Genomic DNA, 24,484 nt, shown 5'->3' on the forward strand with positions numbered 1-24,484 from the left:
GAAAATGTGTTATGGTCTGATGAAACCAAGGTTGAAATTTTTGGCTATAATTCGAAAAGATATGTAAAAAGTAAGGGTCCCAACACTGAACCCTGGGGTACACCATTGATGACCCCAGACCATTCAGAGTATGAATCATTAACCACTACTCTCTGAATACGATCTTTTAGTCAGTTTTCTATCCATTTACATATGAATTTTTCCAAGCCTGTAGAATTTACCTTACACATTAGCCATGTGTGGGGAAATGATATGGTATTACATTTTTACTGAAGTCACTTTTCTCGGTTTGGATAAGGTGGGTCTGACAGAGTCAGAGATACCCAGATCCTTTAAGACATGGTTTTCAACAGCAATACTGGCAAAGCTACTAATCTCCAATGAAGCAGCAGAACCTGTGGAGCTACTGTCAGGAGTATTATCAGGATGCATAGCAGTAGAGGAAAAATCCTGGAGGGAATGCATATATTACCCTGAATGGAGTCCAGAAAATGTTCAGGATATCTGATGCCAGTGCTATAGGATCCTTGGTTCTTGTCACAAGCAGGGGTAACTTGTTGAACCTGGAGGCCAAGGTGTCCACATCTGGTGTTCCCCATTTATTTGTAATAATATATATCTTGAGCTTTCCATTAAGCGATACAAAACATTTGAAAGAGCCATAAAAAAATACCCAAAACCACATAATTGTAGTACCAGTTAAAAAGGGAAACATTTTTATGGTCATCTGCAGAATTAAAGATGACACTTCACACTGTATTGATTTCAATCGAGAACTACATATAGGGCAGCACAGTGGCTAAATGGTTAGCATTTCCACCTGGCAGTACTAGGGTTGTTGGTTCGAATCCCAACCACAGCATCACCTGCCTGGAGTTTGCATGGGTTTCCACCGGGTACTACCGTTTCCTCCCACACTCCAAAGACATACTGTTAAGTTAAATGGATCCTGTCTAAATTGGCTCTAGTATATGTATGTAGGTTAGGGACTGAAGTGACTGTAATATATACAGTTGTGTTCAAAATAATAGCAGTGTGTTGAAAAAAGTGAATAAAGCTCAAAATCCTACTAATAGCTTTTATTTCCATACACACAAATGCATTGGGAACACTACACATTCTATTCCAAATCAAAACATGAAGAAAAATATATCAAATTTGTGTTGTTCCTCTAAAAAGAAATTGAAGAAAAGTGGATATTAGACTGTTCAAAAAAATAGCAGTGTTTGTATTCTTCTTTACAAACTCAAACATTCACTATATAAACTGAAAAATGTTTGAAGATTTTGCTTTCCTTTGAATCACTTAATGAATATTTAGTTGTATAAGCACTGTTTCTGAGAACTGCTGTACATCTGTGTTGCATGGAGTCAACAAACGTCTGGCACCTGTGAACAGGTATTCCAGCCCAGGATGATTGGACTACATTCCACAGTTCTTCTCTATTTCTTGGTTTTGCCTCAGAAACTGCATTTTTGATGTCACCCCACAAGTTTTCTATTGGATTAAGATCCGGGGATTTGGCTGGCCACTCCATAACGTCAATCTTGTTGGTCTGGAAGCAAGATGTTGCACGTTTACTGGTGTGTTTGGGGTCGTTGTCTTGTTGGAACACCCATTTCAAGGGCATTTCCTCTTCAGCATAAGGCAGCATGACCTCTTCAAGTATTCTGATGTATTCAAACTGATCCATGATCCCTGGTATGCGATAAATAGGCCCAACACCGTAGTATGAGAAACATCCCCCTATCATGATGCTTGCGCAACCATGCTTCACTGTCTTCACAGTGTACTGTGGCTTGAATTCAGTGTTTGGGGGTCATCTGACAAACTGTCTCCGGCCACTAGACCCAAAAAGAACAATCTTACTTTCATCAGTCCACAAAATGTTGCGCCATTTCTCTTTAGGCCAGTCAATGTGCTCTTTGGCAGATTGTAACCTCTTCAGCACATGTCTTTTTTTCAACAGTGGGACTTTGCGGGGGCTTCTTGCAGATAGCTTGGCTTCACATAGGCGTCTTCTAATTGTAACAGTACTCACAGGTAACTTTCGACCTTCTTTGATCTTCCTGGAGCTGATTGTTGGCTGAGTCCTTGCCATTTTGGCTATTCTTCTATCCATTCGAATGGTAGTTTTTCGCTTTCTTCCACGTCTTTCAGGTTTTGGTTGCCATTTTAAAGCATTTGCGATCATTTTAGCTGAGCAGCCTATCATTTTCTGCACTTCTTTATATGTTTTCCCCTCTCCAATCAACTTTTTAATCAAGGTACACTGTTCTTCTGAACAATGTCTGGAACGACCCATTTTCCTCACAATGTCAGAGAAATGCACTGTAACCAGCATGTACAACATTTGCTGCCTTCCTTCCTTAAATAAGGGCAATAATCGCCACCTGTTTTTCAAAGAATGAATGACCTCATTAATAGAACTCCACACTGCTATTATTTTGAACATGCCCCTTCCAATTAGTGATTCAATTACACAGAATCAGCAGCATGCATGTCATGACTGTTGGATTTCTATTACTCTACTACACCTGCTAGTAAATTATTTGCCATGTAGAAATATCATTTCTACCAAAACCAGTGATTGATCAGGTTAGTGATGTCTGACGTGTGTATGTGTACGTGTACACGTGTGTGTGTGTGTGTGTGTGTGTGTAAACACACACAGCCCTATATAAGTACCTGAAATAAATAACTACATGGGATCAAACATCATTCCATGTAGTATGACATCAGACGAGTACGATAACATCTGTGTCTAGTGACTACCGCCAATACTAGTATAGTGTTTGAATGAATCAATATATTGCTCACGAACAGAACTATACTAGTACCGCCTTTGTATAGTGTCCTCAAAACCCCAGTGTTAGCAGGATCAGCCCAGTTCGCTGCCAGCGCTAGCGTTTAGCCCCTCCATATACATCGCCGCCCACCCAAATTCAGCTCTTGCCAGACAATTCGCATGGAAACCTATCACAGTTTCCAAATGTAAAACATTTTTGGGCCTAACCCTCAATATGGGCATTACAAAAAAGAATGAATTGCAGTCATATTGGTTCACAGACCCAATTCATCATGTGCCCATGTTCTCTGTTACATATATGCCCAACATGGACCAGCAACATACTGGTACGTTGCTGAACTTTTGAGTGGTTATACTAGAATGATGCCTGCAGCTACAGGCATCATCCTGGAATAGTTTTTCTCAGCTGGCAGTCGATTTTCATGTAAAAGCAATCCTAGTTGCGAATTAGCAGCTGGATCGCTTTTACAAGCAGTGGAAACTCCTCCCGTCCCACCAGGGGACCCAAAAATGCAGCCGGCAGTTCTACTGGCTGACAATAGATCTGATCGGAGACTGGAATGCCTAAAATCATTTCTATTTTCTAAAAGAATGGAAGCTACAAGCATTTCATCATTTCTGTTTTGCCGGATATAAACAGTGCTATTTTAAAATTGGGAAAAGCATCTGATCACACCCATCTCGGTGTGATCAGATGCTTTAAGGGCAGAGGAGAGATCTAGAGTCTAACTGACCCCAGATTTCTCAGAAAAGAGTACCTGTCACTGCCTATTTCTATCACAGGGGATGTCTAAATTTCCTTTGATAACAATCGAAAAAAAAAAGAGAAAAGTACAGTGTAAAAATAATTAAAAAAAAAAAAAAAATACTTCACCCCCATGCTCTCGTGCAAAGGCAAACGCAAGTGGCAGAACCATGGCAGTATGTAAACAGAGATTGCACCATGCATGTGAGGTATCACCGCAAACGTCAGCTTGAGGGCAGTAATTCTAGCACTAGACCTTCTGTGTAATTCTAAAGTGGTGACCTGTAAAGGCTTTTAATGTGTTGCCCATGGATATTACAAATTTACGTAATTTGTTGCCGTTCCAATTTTAAAGAATGTCAGGTTTGGTATCAATTTACTTGGTATAACGTTCTCTTTTAAATTTTTTCAAACAATCGGGCAATATATTTTGTTTTTGTGCATTAAAATTCTAAAAAGTGAATTTTTTCCCCAAAAAATTGCATTTGAAAAATCGCTGCACAAATACTTTGTGACAAAGTTCAACATCCACCTCTTTATTCTCTAGGGCCTCTGCTTTAAAAAAAAATATATATATATATATATATATATATATATATATATATATATAGAATGTTTGGGGGTTCAAAGTAACTTTTTAGCAAAAAAACAAAAACAAAATGTGTCAGAAAAGGCTTGGTCAAGTGGTTAGAAGAGTGGGTGATGTCTGGCATAAGCTTCTAATGTTGGCCCTGAAATGCCAGGATAGAAGCAACACCCCCAAATGACCCCTTTGTGGAAAGTAGACAATCCAAGGCATTTGCTAAGGGGCATGGTGAATATTTTGCAGATCTCATTTGCTGCCACAATTTTGGAAAACGAACAAAGAAAACAAAAGTGTATATTGACTTCAGGCAATCATTGCCAGTAAAGGATTCTCAACAAAATATTAAACATGAACATTTTATTTATGATTATTTTGCATTGTCCAATTACTTTTGGTCCCTTGAAAAAGTGGGGATGGCTAATCTTAAAAGCTGTAATTCCTAAGCCCTTCCTCCAATTTGGATGTACATACCCTCAAATTAAACCTGAGAGTGTACACTTTTTCAGCACATATCCATTATATAACTATAGCTTGAATATGTATTGTGCATACACAAACACACATATATATATATATATATATATATATATATACACCTATCATTTAATTGAAAAAAGAAAAAAAAAAAAACTTTTGTCATTTTCCAGAAATTTGTGGCAAAAATAAAATGCTCCATGAGTTCAACATGCCTCAGCAAATTCTTTGGGGTATCTACATTCCAAAAAAAAAAAAAAAAAAAAAAAAAAGTTCATTTGGGGGGTCATTTTAGCACCTCAAGAAATGTGAGGCAGTCAGAAATGAAGTGCTGCGAAAATTCCTATATTATATATATATATACACACACACATACATACATACATACATACACACACACACACACACACACACCATAGTTTACACAAACCCATCAATATACATGTATTTGTATTGGTTTTTTTTTACCAAAGACGTAGCAGAGTGCATTTTGGTCTAAATTTATGACCAACAAAGTTTACTATATATTTTTTAATTGCCAAAAGTAAAAAATATCGTTTTTTCAAAATTTTCGGTCTTTTTTCATTTAGATCACAAAAAATAAAAACACCCATTGGTAATCAAATACCACCAAAAGAAAGCTCTATTTGTGTGAAAAAAGGACATAAATTTCATTTGGGTACAGTACTGCATGACCGCACAATTACCAACTGAAATAGTGCAGTGTCGAATAGCAAAATAGTGGCCTGGCCATTAAGGGGGTAAATGGTTAAATTGACAAAGTCCCTTTTGTTTTTAAAAGCCACAGACATTACTGAAAAGACCTCTGTCTAATAAAAAAAATCAGCTCTTCATTTTTTTTTTTTTATCATCAGGACAAGCAGATTGGGACCCCGATTTTGTCCATTAAACAAGTAGTTTTATAAAAAAAAAAAAAAATAAAAAAAAATAAAAAAAAAAAAATTTTCCACAACCCTGGAAATTCCCCCTTTGAACTTGAGAATGGTAATCAGTTTGAGATAAAACTCCTGGAACCGTTTTGCCACATAAACTGGGACAATACCACCTGGACCCAGAAAGGGCTCAGTGGAGATCTTCTGAACTGTGCGGAGACACAGAAAAGTTAAGAGGTGGGAAACAGAAAAGGGGACAGTAAGCCAAACTCCAGTTTGTAGCCCTGAGAAACCACCTCTTGCACCCAAATGTTTGAATGCAAGCTGGACAACTGCAGTTGGGCCTGTTTGCAGGATAAGGGATGAGTCATCGGTTGTTAAAGATGCGGTGGTCCCGCTGCTTAACCAATAATTGCTGGCATTCTTTTGTTTACATTTTAGCTGTCAGCGGGGGAATCCCGGTGACGGCTGAGAGAGCCAAGCCTGAAGGTATCGGTTTTTAGTATCGGTGTATTTGCACGAGTACGGTTACTCATGCAAACGGATAGTATTGCCAATGATACTGGTGCAACCCTAAAACAGACCCCTGACTTTTGAGACAGAAAAAATACTAAGGTCCAGTCCTCAATCTCCATCTCTACATCATCAGCTGCACAAAATGAAAATACAAGAAGTGCTCTGCAGAGTCTCCCTGTTCATTCACAAACTGAAGCATAGTAAACACACTTTACCATACTTCAGTTATGAACACAGTAAGTGATGGGTACCAATAACTCACTGTTAATTCAGAAAAGGAAGGGGGCCGGGACACTAGGGGAGTATGAAGGTGGGCAGCAGAAGGAAGGGGAACCTGGACAGGAGGGGCAGCATTTACTGTAAACGATCACCTCTATTTTCCTCCTGCAGCAGCTGAATTCTGGCAGGAGGGAGAAGAGAAGCCGGATTTCAACTGCTGCAGGGGAATATTACAGGTGATTGGTTCCAGTAAATGCTGCCCCAGCTCCTGTCCAGGTTCTAGGAAATAGCAGGTCGTTTGGGTTGTGGAGAATTAAGTGCTGCTAGACTAGGCAAAAAACTATTTTGCACCGTATCCGTGGGCATATAGTTAAGTACAACTGGCGAGAAGCCATAGTTTGCGTCTCTTAAAATGCAGGAGTTGAAAAATATTGTGCAGCTTCTGTTATAACACCTACATTCTTTTCAGTTACTATGAATTTCAACAACAGGTTAGGAGAGTGTTAAAAAAAAGAAAAAAATGCTGCGCTGCCACTTGGGGATCTACTAATAGTGTAAAATTGGTGCTGTGCCACACTCTCAATGTGTGATCATACCACACGCTTGATGAATGAAAAGAAAAATGTTCCCTATAACGTTCATAAAATGTAATTGAAGGCTGTACGCACCCTCTTTGACAGGAGCTCAATTCATCCCTGGGGTTAAGAAGATATGTACATTGCCTGAAAAAAATGCATAAATGCATGTGATGTGACATAGTATTATGCAGTACCTCAATAGTGCTTACAACATATAAAATATTATAAACCAAACACAAGTTAAGAACAAACCCTTCTGACAAACTGGTATCTCAGTGAACAAATACAAGTGCTAACGTAAATGCAATAATAAAGTCCCAGTGTTAAAAAAAACACCTTCCACATTCAATGTGACTCAGTGATAAAAAATCCTCTTGATAACAAAAATCTTGTGTTGGGTGCTCCAAGATTATTGTTATCAAGGGGACTTTTATTCTGTTATTCACTCGTGTTTGGTTTATAATATTTTATATGTTGGTAGCACTAATGAGGTACTGCATAATACTATTTCACATCACATGCATTTATGCATTTTTTTCAGGCAATGCACATATCTTAACCACAGGGATGAATTGAGCTCCTGTCAAAAGGGGGGTGCATACAGCCTTCAATCACAGTATAAGGGACATTTTTTCTTTTCATTCATCAAGTGTGTGGTATGATCACATATTGAGAGTGTGGCACAGCACCAATTATACACTATTAGTAGATTCCCAAGCTGCAGTGCAGCAATTGTTTAACACATTCCTACCTACATCTTTGTGGCGATTTCTAGCAGCAGCCTGCTGAGTATAAATCTTTCTGTCCACTGCATGGGACCTATAGATACAACAGGTTAGGAGAATCTGATTTATGAGTCAGAGTGGAGAGAGGCACTGTAGTGCTTTTGACTTTTGGAAAACAAAGTTCTAAGCATGCTGAAAGTTTTTACAAGAATTCAGACACAGTGGCAGAGAAATCGGCTTTTCTTTCTCTAGATTTGACACATTATATGCGCCTGACATTGAGCCAAGATCAGGAGGTGGAGAGTGGTGTCAAATAGAACACTGTTCCAAGACAAGGGAACAGCAAATTACCCTGAGTGGAGTTTTGCGTTTACTGTAATCCACTGGCAGAGACCGTTATTACCGTATTTGCCGGCGTATAAGACGACTTTTTACCCATTGAAAATCTTCTCAAACGTCGGGGGTCGTCTTATACGCCGGTATACGGCATACTGACACTTTTTAGGGGGGCGGCGCGGTGCCGCCGCCGCCCCCCCCCCCCCCTTCCAACAGAAGGGACACTAAGTACAGGGGTGGGCAGGGGCTGTTTCTTACCTGGCTCCGGTCCCACGACGATCTGGTCCAGGAAGCGTGGCTGCTCCTTCAGTTCGGCCACTGGATGTTCGCGCGGCTGCAGCAGGTAAGTGTTCAGTGTAGAGGTGCTGCTGAAACCACATATGCTGGCTGCAGCAGCACCATACAAGAACAGGGTCAGCAAGTGTAATTGGTGTCAGTGGGAGGAATAGTGCCCCATCAATGGTGTCACTGATACCAACGATGGGGCACTATTCCCCCCCCCCCTGACACCAACGATGGGGCACTATTCCCCCCCCCACTGACACAAACGATGGGGCACTATTCCTCCCCCCCACTGACACCAACGATGGGGCACTATCCCCCCCCCCCCCACCGATGGGGCACTATTCCCCCCCCCCTCACTGACACCAACAATGGGGCACTATCCCCCCCCCCCACTGACACCAACAATGGGGCACTATCTCCCCCCCCCCACTGACACCAACGATGGGGCACTATTCCCCCCCCCCCAGACACCAACGATGGGGCACTATTCCACCCCCCACTGACACCAATGATGGGGCACTATTCCACCCTCCACTGACACCAATGATGGGACACCATTCCTCCCACTGACACCAATGTTGGGACACTATTCCTCCCACTGACACCAATGATGGGGCACTATTCCTGCCACTGATACCAATGATGGGGCATTATTCCTGCCACTGATACCAATGATGGGGCACCTATTCCCGCCACTGATACTAATGATGGGGCACTATTCCTGCCACTAATGCCAATGATGGGGCACTATTCCTCCCACTGATACCAATGATGGGGCACTATTCCTCCCACTGATACCAATGATGGGGCACTATTCCTCCCACTGACACCAATGTTGGGACACTATTCCTCCCACTGACACCAATGATGGGGCACTATTCCTGCCACTGATACCAATGATGGGGCATTATTCCTGCCACTGATACCAATGATGGGGCACCTATTCCCGCCACTGATACTAATGATGGGGCACTATTCCTGCCACTAATGCCAATGATGGGGCGCTATTCCTCCCACTGATACCAATGATGGGGCACTATTCCTCCCACTGATACCAATGATGGGGCACTATTCCTCCCACTGACACCGATGATGGGGCACTATTCCTCCCACTAATACCAATGATGGGGCACTATTCCTCCCACTAATACCAATGATGGGGCACTATTCCTCCCACTAATACCAATGATGGGGCACTATTCCTCCCACTGACACCGATGATGGGGCACTATTCCCCCCACTAATACCAATGATGGGGCACTATTCCTCCCACTAATACCAATGATGGGGCACTATTCCTCCCACTAATACCGATGATGGGGCACTATTCCTCCCACTGACACCAATGATGGGGCACTATTCCTCCCACTGACACCGATGATGGGGCACTATTCCTCCCACTGGTGTACATTGGAAGAGGGGTAGTCTTATACGGCGAGTATAGCCCAAACACTACATTTTAGCAGGAAAAGTATGGGGTCGTCTTATACGCCCAGTCGTCTTACGTGCCGGCAAATACGGTATGCCCTTTTGTCCCTGCTCCCTTGCTCCGATGTTCTGCCATTGCTAATTGAGGGGATCTCCAGTGGGTACTCATGGAATGTATGTGGAAGAATGAGGTTTTGCATGTTCGGAATACAGAAGCTGCTATAACCCAGGCACTGACCATGTTCCTTGGCTGGTTCTCCTTAGCAAAAGGCAGCAGGAAATATTGCAAATGTGGTGTGCATGTTATCAGACAATATGGCTGGCAGAATTGCATCAGCCAGGTGGTGTGTTGCAACAAATCATCTCCAGACAAAGCTTGGATGGGAAAAATTTCACCATATTTAAAATTAAACAAATACTTTCCGTGATGGAGGCGGCATATGCAAATATAATAGGGGTTAACACAAAGTGAAAAACTGCCGTTGCCTGCACATAGGCAGCCTTTGTGTGCTATGCATTGTGGGCTGTGCAGTCAGAACAGTACAAATTACAAGGAAACCTGTCTTAACTTGTCCATGTCGCTGGGCCTGCTGAGGTTCCAGGCTTTATCAGTAATGGTGGGCTTATCTCTGTAGGTGTTTTCAGGGTCTGGGAACTATAGAGATGGACCACAACACTGGAGCTATATAGTACCCTGAGGCTAAATACAGGCTAAATAAAGCAAGCATTACATTACAGGCCTGCCCCACTGCAATGTGACTGAGTACGGTCCCTTAAGGCAAACAATGACTCGATCCGGAAAATGCTGGATGGCCTCAGGAAATAAGCAAATCTTAATAGAAGATTATGAAATTTAAAACAATTATCCATCTAAGGACATTAGCAAAAAAATGTAAGTCTCACAAATGTGGGTGAGTTATATGCACATGTACTAAAACCTAATCTGTACGATAAATCCATATATAGATTTTTTTTTTTTTTACAAATTTCCTAAAACTACACAAAACCAAATGTGAAAGTAAAATATCAACACTGACATTTAATATGAAATTAAAAAATGAGTTGAGTACATACTGATCATTCCTTGCACAAATGCAGGTGGGTTGGGACGTGACTGAGTTGGATCTATGTTGCTTCTTTCCTAGAAGACAAATAAAAAGATAATATTAACACATTTATACAGCTATAAAAGAGACTACCCAAAAAGTGTATAACTAAGTTTCTAACCTAATAGACGAGAGAAAATTAATTAAAGCAGTATCATAAAAAAGGGGAAAACTGACTGTGCGATGAAGAAAGTAAATATTTTTTTTTATACATCAGAGATCAAAAAAAGACTTGTATATTTAAAGTATGTCCAAACCTTTTTTGATTTTTAGTTTTAATCAAAGAAGGGAAAGAGCATAAACTCTGTTGGGTGTTTATGGCATTCAGGAGTTAGAAAATGTTCCCCTCATTTCATGTTAAGGATACACCAGACAAGACATGAGAAAATCTCCAACAGGCACTTTTTTTTTTTTTTAACACAGTAGGAGAAAACAAAAATATCCATCAGATTTATATTATTGGCTGTCACTTACTGCACCCAATCAAAAACAAGGAAACTATTTTTGTCTGGAAATACATGTTAATTGTTCAGGTTCATTTGCCATGCCTGTAGATTAAAAGGCAAAGTGTGAACAGGGCCAAAAGGCCCAGCTGAAGCAACCTAGTCTCTATTTTATAAAACTCTACAAAGAAACAACCTACAAAGCAAATAGTTAACATGTATGCAAAACCCAACAATGTACTTTGTTTATGTGCTCCCTTTTGGCCTCAAATCACTGAAAGCATTTCATCTGTTTAACTTAAGTGCAAAATAATGGTCTTTGATCATGTCAGAAATTCAGAGTTGCACACTTCCTGTATTATTTCAAGGAGTCTAATTACCCCTCCTAGTTCTCATCTTGGCCTAAAGCTAGGTACACGTGGTGCAAATAACGACCGATTCAGCAGGTCGAAGGGACATGCTGGAAAACAAGCATCTGATCAGCGCTCGCAGCCAATTTGCCACGTTTTCCATGCATTTCAATAGGGATGTGTGCTTTTTTTTTTTCTGCATAAAACCTGCACCAAAAATGCAGCAAGCAGGATTTCATTAAAAGCAAGATTTTACTAAAAGTAGCGGAACCACAACGGTTGATTGGTTTTCTTTCGTTTCTTTACCTTATACAAAAGCAGAAGAAAAACAGATCAATGTGACAGCAGCCTAAGTGCCATTTTCTTCTTTAAAAAAAAAAAAATTTATTTGCTCTAAATTTCATAAATTTTAGTACAGTATAGGAAACAAACCCCAAGTTATAGGCTGGTTTCTTCAGATGACTGGACACTTGCAAAGCTTTTGAGGATCTGACCCCTGGGCATCCCCACTATAACTCTACCCTACTCCATGAGTCCTCTGCTTTGAAGCAAGCAATGCAGAGAATTTACAGGTAGGTCATAATTCCTTTTTTTTTTTAATTATTAATATTATTGTGAGTGGAAGAAAGTTTCCTGTTCGATCAAACTGCACTGGGCACAAGACTTCGTCCTTGTGAAGAATGAGGAATGAGAACTTAAAGGAGTCAAAACTAGGTAGGTCATACCCACATATGTAAACTGTGTTCAAAACAACACATGTGAGGTATCACCACAAACGCCAGAGCAAGAGCAAAAATTCTAGCACTAGATCTCCTCTAAAAATGTATACAGGTTACTAGTGTAAAGTTACAAAGTGTCACCCATGGAGATTTTTAAGTACCACACTTTGATGTCATTCCATGAGTGTGCGCAATTTTAAAAGCATAACATGTTAGGTATCTATTTACTTGGCCTAACATCATCTTTCATATTTTACAAAAAAAATGAAAGTGTAGTATTTTTTTCCCAAACTGTTAGAAAAATATATTAATTTTTAAAAACTATCCATTCCAGTTTTGGTTTTCGGCCAAGCGCATCCTAAATTTTCGGTTTCAGCATCGGAATTTTCATTTCGGTGCACCACTAGTAATTTCAAACCCCTATTGTGTTTAGCTGGTTAGTGGGCATGGAGGAGAAGGGAGGGAGTGGGTTGTCATTTACCACTGTAAATGACTATAGTCGCATGGGCTGCTCATATCTGATCAGGGAGGAAATGCTCAGCAAAGAAACTCACTGAAAACTAAGCATGTGCAGTAGCTGTCAATACTGCTCTGAAAAATTCCCAGCTGCATTGGGGAATGGACAAATCAAACAGATTTTCTGCAGAATACAGAAAACAAATTCCATAGTGACTGAGTGAGTATGAACAGCATGCCTGTAAGACACCTCACACTTAAACCCTTTAAAGACGACCATCTTTCTTGAGGCAATTGACAAATGCATTAAAGATATCACAGGAGCAATGAAATTGCACAGGACGGCCCTGAACCTCCTCTTCTCAGGTCCCTTGCAGGCACTCCTGGCTCCTCCTCCCCTTGGTGTGCCACCATAGGAAGCCTATCATGGCACATCTGCGCGCTCAATCCTGAACACCACTGCTTGTGTCCATTGACACAGAAAGCAAGGTTCCGCCCTGCACCCCACTCCCTCACCGCAGGATTTGACTGACAGCAGAGGAAACCTATGACTCCTGATGCTCGCAGCAAAGCCTGTGAGAGCATGGAGAAGAGGAGGGAGCTGTTGCTGTTGTGCACAATTCTGGACCGAAATCTGGCTCAGGTACCTATTAGGGGATGAGGGGGCAATATTTTAACCTAAACATTTTTTACCTTAAAGAAAGGACTGCATTAGGAGACAAATGTTTAGGCTTTAGAACAATTTGAAGGTATTTGAGTTAGCTGCTGAAAGAACTGTTGTGTTTTCCTTGTGGACAAATACTTGCTTGTAAAAATTGGCTTTGCAAGTGATCCTAGCAAATCGCCATAGTATCAATTACCCCTGAACTTTACATCTGGCATATCAGGTTGAAGGTGTTTGAAGTGAAGGACCCATTCCCCTTGGTTTACAGCAGTCATCACTGCATGGACCAGGCAGCAGAGATCGCTGGACAGTGTTTTTCTGTGCATGAAATTATCAAGCTTGCTTCCTTTAAGGGAGCACAACTCCTGGTGATTGATGTAGGCCACAGCTGTGGCGTTGTCTGAATGTTCCCTGAACTCAAGAGATTTGTACACCTCACCGCAGCCTGGTATCTGCTGGTATCTTCCAGTGTGTGATAAAAACGACTTCCACATGTGCAAGGCTGGATTGGAAATCCATTAATCTAGGGAGCTCCTTGTTTGGCTGGATAAGAGAAAAGGCAAAATCAAGAAAAGGAGCATACGTATTCCATGCCAGCAATATATTTTGTTGGGAGAGGTCTGAAATGAAATTAGGCAAATGGAACCACCCTGAAGGCGGCCAGGCCCAGAACTCTCATGGACATTCTCACAGAGGGCCGCTTCTTTGATCTCAAAGCTAGAACGCGAGATCTGAGAGACCAGTTGGAAAAAAAAAAAAAAAAAGACTCTCGCTTGGGCTGAGTCAAGAATGACACCAAAATTACACCAGGCGAAGGAAGGTCAGAGACTGGATTTCTGAAAGTTGATTACCCAACAAAAATACTTAGGAATCTGAATAGTCCTGTTGACATTGCAGATAGCTGGAAGAAGAAATTCATCTAAATACTCTGAGAAAACACTGATTGAACCCACACATCTAGGACCAGAAAAAGGCAAACTGTAAAAGACATTCCCCACTCTTAGGAGTGAGGGCATTTCATCATTGCGAAGAGATCTTTGGGGAAGACCTGTTGGACTTTTTCACAGAAAGGGAAGGGCTGAATTTTGGCTTAGCAGTTGAAGCTTGGATAGAGTGTGGAGGTGTTCTGCATTTTGGGGTGTTGGAAGTGCCTGAAGAAGGGGATTTTGGAACCCTCCACTGGGAAAAAAGGACCATTCCTCCTGTGATATCGTTAATGCATTTGTCAATTGCCTCAAGAAAGACGGCCTTCTTCAAAGGGCTTAAGTGTGAGGTGTCTTACAGGCAGCTTCAGGTGGCCAGGCTTTGAGCTAGAGATTCTAGACCTGCAAACAGAAATCAAAGCCATTCTGGAGATTTGTGTCATGACATGTTTGAGTGCATCCACACAAAACAGCAAAGCAAAAGATAATTTCTGTAACTGCTCTGTCAAGATACAGTCCAGAAATACAGGATTGTGTTGGTTTTTTATTGTCCTAATTCAAGTAGCTGCAGTTTGACAAACAGAAATTGCAGCAATAACTGGTTGCCTGCAAGAGTAAAGCACTTTTAAAAGCATCTCAAAATCTGTCAGCATCTTTGAATGAACGAACAATCTTGTTGTAAGGGATTTCCGGCAAGAAGAATCGCGATCGGGAACGCGCATAGGAATTCCCGCAGAATTGCCAGTTGTGCGCATGAGCGCAGGAATGCGCGATCAAGCACACGCATGGCGAAGATCGGCGCCAGACGGGCCATTTAAGGAGTGCCTCTGCTCAGGTTCAGTGCTGATTGGTCTTCAGCTCCCCCCATGTCCTGCTTGCTCATGTACGATTCCTTTGTTGCTGAACCGGCTTGTTCCTGACCCGACTCAGATTACTCTCCTGCTTCCTGACTTTGGCTCGGCTCCTGACTTTGGCTTTTCCTTCTGATTCTGTACCGCGCTGCCTGACTGTTTATGACCCCGGCTATCATTGACTCTGCTCCAGTCCTATGTCCCGGCTACCTACCTTGCTCTGCTGCACATCTGGCAATCCACAGAACCTGCCTGGTCTATTTCTACGGTGCCCAAATCAGAGGATACTCTGCCTACCAAGGTCATTATCCACAAGAGCCGCAAGCAACAACCACTGGCGCTCTTGTTCCCCTGGTCCCTAGACTCCCTCTGTTCCAACCTCAGCGGGATCAGGGCTAGTTACACAAGTGAGGCCGACCTCATCAATTCAGTCTCCCATCAGGTACGTGACACTTGTTTAGATTCATTAGGATGTTTATTTAAAGGCATTATAAATATTCCTACCTACACCTTATCATGTAGTTTTGTGTCAGTTGTTGTTGTGTATGCACAGCCTGTAGTAAAGTAAATCTGCACATTCCTGTGTCATAAGTTTGTTTGTGTAGGAACATGATGTATTCAACATGGCACTGCACAGTTTAACATGTGACCTGTAATGTGAGGACCAACATTTCTTGTGAATATATACCTTGATGTAGCACAATCCTAAACAGCATTTATACTCCTTCAAATACAACAAACCATCTCAAATCATCATAAATCTTATATCTGCAAAATTAAAAAACCTTCCATATATTGTAATTTAATGGAAAAGTCCTCCACCAATGTGCAAAGCCTGAAGGTTCTTTATGTATTATATGCATGAAGGTAAAAAAAAAAAACTTCTGTTGGCTGCTCCCCCCACAACCCTCCCCAATACTCACCTAAGCCCCCTTTCGATCCAGCGATGTGCATGGCCTACCGATGAAGCTGAACACAATGCGTATATAAGCAGGAGCCACACTGGTGAAGTATGAAGGAATTGTTAGTTAAACCATGTCTTATGATACTTTATTCATAGCACTTTGAGTGCTTTTATAATTTTGTGAAGTTTTAAATAAAAAGTGTATATATAGAGAGCTCTATTTTGGTCCCATTTTTTCCTTTACATGCCATCCATCTAAGTGTGGCTCTGCCAGAGAAAATTGGCCAGTGGAGGAGCGGAGTTCTGATAGCCCATAGAGGGGCAACAAGTACATACATGGCCTTGATTGTTATTAAGGTCAGTGAGCCCATGATAAGAGCACTGGGTGGATGCATGCACTGCAGGGATTGCACTTAGAAGTAGAAGAGACAAAGAATTTCCCATCACACTGGTGGAGGACTTTTTAATTACCTGCATTGAATGGATGTTTATTTGCAGATATAGGATTTATGAGGTTTTGAGATGGTTCATTGTATTTGAAAGAATACATATTGTGTTTGTGACTGCACATCAAGGTATATATTGAACTTATAAGTAAAGATTGAAAACCCAGCAACTTGTCCTTCCGTATGATTAACTTTATTTCAGTGAGTGGAGTGTACAGAAAAGAATTGCTTACGCATTTCAGCAATAAGTCTTAATCATAGCCATAAAAACACATTTCAGGAAATTCAATATATATTTAACTTGTGTAGAATTGTAAAGAAAAACACTCTGGGATGTTTAGCAGAAGTCACATTCGATGTGATATACACATTTCATTTTGTGACTTCCTGTGTAGAAACAATACATCCTACAACCCTGGGTCTGTCAGTCTAGCACTGGTGCAGGTGAAAGCTACATAGTAATTAGAAATGACACAGATACAAGCAGTTAACTGATCTCACCAAGCTGGAAGAGATGTGTCTCATCTTATTAGCACTTCCACATTTGTAATGCAAGAGAGGAAATGGCTAGGCATGCACTGGACACTGTGTGACCCAGAACAAGAAGATGCCTGTCCCTCTGGTGAATAGAGACAAGCTACCTGCAGCAATACATGGATATATAGGGAAATGGACACAGTAAAACTGTAGCCACAGCATTTAAGCCCATCATTACAAGGTGAGGCAAACAGACGGTGAAAAGAACTATACTAATACATGCTTAAAGCAACTGAAGGTGTATAACACCTTTAAGACTGAATTGGCATGGCCACTTATCTTGTGAACTTTTTCCACTGGATAGAGCTCAACAATGATTCTGAAAAGGGTAAATATATTTTCTGGATTGACCCAAACTTCATAGACTGCCCATTCTATTGGCTCATATCTTTTTAGATTTAGTAGGTACCTTAGTACCCAAAGGGGCATGGAAAGAGGAAAAACAAGTGCGGCAATGCCAAAACTTTTACACACAACAAAACTGATCATATCAACGTTGGCAAGCATATTGTATGTTGAAGTTGTAACATCAGGTATATAGGAGGCTGGGGTGCAGAAATCTTCTGCAGCCTCTTCATTCCCCTCTAGATCTACTTCTTATAGAGCACCCTCCAGGTGTTCCAGAACTACAAATCCCATAAGGCATTTCATGTCTGACAGTTACAAGCGTGACTCCCAAAGGCATGATGGGATTTGTAGTTCAACAGCTGGAGGGCTGCAGTTTGACACCTGTGTTCTAAACAAGCATATCTGAGGGTGGGGAAGGAACCTGGCAATTCTGAGACCTGGACAGCAATGTCTGTATTAAAGCCACAATTGTCTGATGCCAGTGTCAAAGGATTGTTGGTTCTATCTACAAACGGGTAATTTTACCTGGAGGCCAAGATGTCCACATTTGGAGTTCTCCATTTCTGATATAGAAAATAAATTATGTTTTGGGATGACTGGACCATTCCTCTTAGTCCAGGCAGTGATGACTAAGGTAATCCACCTACCAATTGTCCACTCCTGGGGTGTGAACAGAAGAGAGGGCTGGCCAGTGTTACGCTGCCCATGAAACGATCAGGCTTACTTCCATTAAGCCTGATCTCCTGGTGCCCCCTTGGTGGTTGACATAGGCCACAGCTGTGGCACTGTTTGGCTGTACCCTGATCATATGGACTGTAAAGAAGGGGAGTCAAGTGATTCAGAGCTAGTTTTAGCTCTGAGCACCAGGATGTAGATAGGGAGGTTGGTTTTCTTGGGTGACCATGTACCTTGAACTGTGAAAGATTGGAAGACTCCTCTCCAACCTGGGAGGCTATTATCTGTTAATCACCTTCAAGGGGGTGGCAGGTTAATCCACAAATTTCATGGCTGAACTGAAAACCCACCCAGCTAGCGAGTTCCATGCTTTGCTGGAGAGGTATCAGGAGGTCAAGAGAAGGCATGTTCTTGTTCCAGGCCAACAAGATGCTCTTTTATAGAGGCCTTGAATGGAATTAAGCGAAAAGTACAGCCTCAAATGAGGCTACCATGAGGTTCAGAACCCTCAGAATCTCATAGAGCAATGTATCTTCAATTATAAGATCTAAGAGCGAGAATTTTGTTTTCTGGAAGAAAGACTTGGTCCTCATTCTGAACAGACCGAAGTATTCCAGAGGAGAAGCCAAATGGCAGCATGAAATTGAAAAAGCGTGTCCCTCCTACTGTAAAGCATAGAAAACGCTGGTGAGGTATGTAATTGGGAAAAGGTACATAAGAATTTTGGATGTCTACTGATGCTAAGTATTACCCTCGTCTCAGAAAGGCAATAAATAATAAATGACTATGTGGATTCCATGAAAAACTCTGGAATAGAAAGATACTTGTTTAGGGATTTTAGGACCAGGATAGGATGAACACCATAACAGGTTTGAATGGAATCCTTTGGACCAGTCTTTCAGAGGAACCAAAACCACTTCTTTCAATTTTTACTTTTGGCTATAAAAAATATATAGTAAACTCAAAGTTAGTCATAAATTTATAAAATGTATTCTGCTACATGTTTTTGGTAAAAAAAAAAAAAAATCCAATAATTGTATATTGATTGCTTTGTGTGAAAGTTACAGCATATACAAACTATGGTATTGAAACTGCAATGCCATTTTTTTGTTATACGTCTCTGCACTAGTTTAACTGACAATTGTGCGGTCATGCAAAGCTGTACCCAAACAAAATTTACACACAATTTTCATTCTTTTGGCTCTGTGTGCCACCAGAATGAATTGCACTTCAAATCCATTTGGATTGTTTCGTTTTAGACTTTCAGCTTTAATTCAAGGGGTTGAACATAAAAATCAAGTACAAATTTGAAGACCTGCAACCATTTTTATGCACAGTCCCTCCATTTTCAGGGGCTCAAATGTAATTGGAAAAATACATATAAATATAATGTTCATTTTTAATACTTTGTTGAGAATCCTTTGCTGGCAATGACTGCCTGAAGTCTGGAACCCATGGACATTACCAAAGACTGGGTTTCCTACTTTCTGATGCTTTGCCAGGCTCTAACTGCAGCTGTCTTCAGTTCTTGTTTGTGGGCCTTTCTGCCTTTAGGTTTGCCTTCAGCAAGTGAAATGCATGCTCGATTGGGTTGAGCTCAGGTGATTGACTTTGCCATTGCAGAATATTCCACATTTTTTCCTTCAAAAGCTCCTGGGTTGCTTTTGCAGTGTTTTGGATCATTGTCCATCTGTACTGTGAAGCGCCGTTCAATCAACTTTGCTGCATTTGGCTGAATCTGGACTGACAATACATCTCTAAACACTGCAGAATTCATCCGGCTGCTTCTGTCACATCAATAAACACCAATGACCCAGTGCCACTGGAAGCCATGCATGCCCATGCCATCACACTTCCTCCACCATGTTTTACAGATGACGTTGTGTGCTTTCAATCATGAGATGTTCCAAGCCTTCGCCACACTTTTTTCTTCCCGTCTTTCTGGTACAGATTAATCTTCATCTGTCCAAAAAATGCTCTTCTAGAACTGGTCTGGCTTTTTAGATGTTTTGTGACAAAGTCTAATCTGGCTTTTCTATTCTTCAGGATTATGAATGGTTTGCACCTTGTGGTGAACCGTCAGTATTTGCTCTCCTGAAGTCTTCTCTTGATTGTAGGCTTTGACAATGATACGCCCACCTCCTGGAGTGTGTTCTTCACTTGTCTGGAAGTTGTGAATGGGTTTTTCTTTACCATAGAGAGGATCCTGCCACCATCCACGACTGTTGTCTTCTATGGACATCCATGCTTTTTTATGTTACTGAGCTCACCAGTGCATTCTTCTTTCCTCAAAATGTACCAAACTGTTGATTTGGCCACTATTGCTATCTCTCCGTTGGATTTGTTTAATTTTTGAAGCCTTACAATGGCCTGTTTCACTTGCATGGACAGCTCCTTTGAACGCATGATGTAGGTTCACAGCAATAGATTCCAAATGCAAATACCACACTTAAAACTTTTTTATTGAAATATCTCTGCCAGAAAAATCGTGTGGTATGCCTACTATTAGAATATACCTCCCTGCATCCACCCACTTCTAATGGTGGGCACACATGAAATGTGCCAATATTATAAAATATATATACCGAAGCATAGGGGCCATCCACCCACTGGCCACCCCAGGCCCCCATGCTTCAGCATATATGCTCTTTTTTTAACTGCAGATGAAAAAATCACATCCATCAGAGCTGCCCACACTGACTTGTGTATATTCTGAGAGAAAGTTCCTATTGCTGTCAGAATAAACAGGTCGGTGCTGCAGCTGAAAGCATTCCTGCAAAGAAAACAGCAATGGTTAACAATAAAATAGTAAAAGTGTAACAGTAGAACAGCAACGACAAAAATAAAAATAAAAAACTAACTATTTTTGGTTTTTAAAATGTTTAATTTTTGGGGGGATTTGTACTTTTCAGTTTTTTTTTTTTTTAAACTTTAAACTTTTTAAAACATATTGTAGGGTCTCTCCAAATGCGATAGCCAGTTTCCTGATCATCTTTCGAGACCCTGTATAATTATATACCCTGAACTGTGCCGTGCTGTACCCTATACTAATGCTCCCCTAGTGTGTGGTAGGGACAGAAGCAGTCCTTGAGGCAAAGACCAGGTTAGTCAGGACAGGAGGAACAAAAAAAAAAAAAAAAGGCGGGTGTCTAGCCTGATTCCATGTCTGCCACAGACACATCTTTTGGGGTCCCTTTTGGGATAGGGTACCAGCAATGGCATTGGGAAAATGCCCCTCATGCAGCCGGCTAACTGCATCTGGGTTGGGGGTTTGAGCCACAGCACCTTCTGGATACAAAAGGGATGTGATGATCTCTTCCAGGAATTTTAGGAAGGATCCACTTCGTCCAGTTACTTTGTAAAGCACAAAAGCTTTATATAGAGCCAATTGAAATAAACACTTTTTTGTACCAGCATCTGGTTTTTCGGGAAACTAAGTACGGCTTCATCATCTAGTCATTGAAGTCCACGCCTCCCATGTTAAGGTTATAGTCATGGACACAGAGGGGCTTCTCAACAACACCAGCTGCCATAGTAATTTGGATGGTCGTATCTGTGTGAATGGAAGACAGGACGAAAACATCCCGTTTCTCCTTCCACTTCACTGTAAGCAATTCCTCATTTCTCAAGCAGACTTTTTCCCCCTTTCTAAGACGGGTATTTACAAGCCATGGGGGAAGCCCCGGCGATTAGGTTGCACGGTGCCACAAGCGCCAATACCAAGATTGTACAAATGTCTAAATAGTGATACGCTTGAATAAAAATTGTCCATTTATAAGTGGTACCAAATATGGAAAAAGGATGACACCAAGTCCCAAACTATCTTGCCACTGCTCCCCATGTAGTCTAGGCATCTGGCGGGATCCCTCGTAAATCCGAAACTTCTATGTATAGCCTGTTGCCCTCTCACAGGTCTTATACTTCTTGACCCCATATCTGGCACGCTTGCTGGGGAAAAATTGCTTGAATGCAAGGCGGCCAGAAAAATTAATGAGGGACTAATGAACGCAGATGTTTTGCTGGGGAGTATAGACATCTGCAAATTTCTGGTTAAGGTGATTTACAAGGGGTCGAATTTTGTGGAGCCGGTCAAATTCAAGGTCAGCCCAAGGACGACAGAGTGTGTTGTCATTGAAATGCATGAAACGCATTATATTCTCATATCTATTCCTGGCCATAGCAGCAGAGAACAGGGGCATATGATGAATTGGGTCTGTGGACCAATACAACCGCAACTGATTTTTTTGTAGTAATGCCCATATTGAGGGTTAGGCCCCAAAAAAATTTAAATTTGGAAATCGTAATGGGTTTCCATGATGATGATCTGGCAAGGTTTGAATTTGGGTTGGTGGCGATAAACTATTGTGCATATAAATTGATCCACAATAAATGCATACAAATCTTCTGTGACAAACAACTCCAAAAAATCAAGGGGAGTGTTTAAATTTGCTGTTTCCACCTGAATTCCGGGTTGGGCAGTGAATGGGGGAGGCACAGGTGCTGCAGAATTTGTGGGCTGCCAATCGGTATTTGCAAGCACGTCCGGAAGGGGGCTCTACGGGTCTGTGTGCAAATTCTTGGTGGCTGCGGGACACTACTTGTGCTCATCACAGCACCAGCTTGTACTGCACTTATGGGACTCACTACGTCATCAAGCGATACTGCAGTGCTGGTATAAAAAAAAGACCAGGATGTACTAAGCCCCTGGTGCTCGCCAGTTCACCAAAAGGTAGAGTGGCACTAGTATTGGCACTCTGCTGCATATGAGAGTCATCATGCATTAGTAACATCTTGGCAACCTGGGAACAGGGTTGGGTACGCCTGATCTTAGAAGGGACCTCTTCTCCATTCTCTGAGCTGTTAGGGTGCCGCTACTGTCTACAGGTTCATATTCTTAGGCTGATTGTGTCAGGGAGTCTTTCCCTTTGCTCTCACATGACATGCTCAGAATCCTGTAGGCCTCTTCACCAGTGCACCTTTCGTTGGACATTCTGGCCACTAAATTTATAAGTGCCTAGTGCGACTTATGGGAAGAAGAGCACCTGGCTATCAGGGACTGCTTGAACCGCTATAAAACAATTACCGTCAAGTGCTAGCAAAGATCAGGCCTGATTCTACGAACCCTGCGGTTTTGTGTGCAATGTATCAAGTGACAGTGGAACTACTAACACTGCACTTGCTGGGGGAGAAGGGGGGGGGTGTAAGCGCTAGGGGCTAAACGCAAGTGCTGGCAGGTGTTGGGGCTGATCCCGCTGCGTTTTTGTGGACACTATACTAATGTGAACATTGGTATAGTTCTGATCTGATCAAAGATATTGATCCGTTCAGACACTATACTAGCAATGGAGTAGTATTGTGTATGTGAGTGTGTTCACTAATACATTGATCAGTAAAAAATCTGTACACTGTACTAATGACACTGGTGACAGGGCAGTGAAGGTGTTAACTAGGGGGGGCTCCATCAAGGGGTTGAACGTGTCCTAGAGTGTGCTAACTGTAATTGTGTAGTGCTTTTACTCAGTTATGTTGATTCTTCTATCTCTGGGATGGAAGGTGCGCAGAGAGAGAAGATTTAATCACTTCCTGTACCTGTGTAGCTGTCAACACAAGACAGGATAGGACAGGGTTCGATCATCCGACTTGGGCCGAACATCACTGGCGTAAATCGGATGAATGATCCCTCGGGGATCAATTCACGGCTTCGGCGGGGGCTTCAGAGAACTGAAATTACACAGTGAGGATAGCTTTGATGGCTGACTGGAGGGAATGCACACACTCCCCTTCACACAGTTACTTTTGACAAGGAAAGCTTGTCAGAAGTGACTCATACCAGAGGCACAAAGCAGCAGACAGAAAACACAGTAACTGCTCTTGATACAAGTACACACTATAGAGAAATATGCTTTGTTCATATTTCATGTCTGAACAGCTGTGTTCAATCACATATATGGGGGGGGGGGGGGGAACGACTCATTCTCCAAAACACAGAAAAGCATTTTCAGTTTGACCAATTTTGGTGGTATGTAAAATTTGTAAAGTTGATTTCTCAATTCTTGGACCATAAACAATATGTATAAAGGTTTAACTATCGATATATATTGTTTTGGAGCAGTATCCATTCCCTAAGGAAGAATCTGCACTAAAGTATTTGAAACGCTTTGGATTTAGGCTGAATGCACTTGTAGTTCCCTCAATTGAGGTTGCAAGATGGAAATCAGCTTCAAGGGATACCGCTAACTTTCCAATGCAATAATTGCAAATATGTGGTCAAGAATTGTTATATTCTATTGGTGAAATATGTATAGATGAATCAAATAAAATATCAAATCGTTTTTTTTTTTTTTAAATTGTTTGGTCTATATGTATTCTAAGGTTGCCTTAAAAATGTAAGGTCCAAATCTCTCTAATTAAAAAATAGGGATGATGGCAACCACACCCCTAGGTTACACGGGATGACTTTACTACTAG

General features: G+C 41.5%; 1 protein-coding gene across 1 annotated transcript in view; it reads right to left on the minus strand.

Annotated features, from left to right (window-relative positions):
* Positions 1-24,484, minus strand: part of KMT2D (lysine methyltransferase 2D) — a 261,049-nt gene that overhangs the window by 61,885 nt on the left and 174,680 nt on the right. Inside the window, exon 36 of the mRNA XM_089679503.1 lies at positions 10,669-10,735. Within this exon, the coding sequence (XP_089535629.1) occupies positions 10,669-10,735 (67 nt within the window). The remainder of the gene's footprint in view (positions 1-10,668; positions 10,736-24,484) is intronic.

The sequence above is a fragment of the Staurois parvus genome, unplaced genomic scaffold (assembly GCF_062004578.1).
Source record: "Staurois parvus isolate SC_StPar_1 unplaced genomic scaffold, SC_StPar_1.0 ptg000017l, whole genome shotgun sequence".
Classification (NCBI taxonomy): domain Eukaryota; kingdom Metazoa; phylum Chordata; class Amphibia; order Anura; family Ranidae; genus Staurois; species Staurois parvus.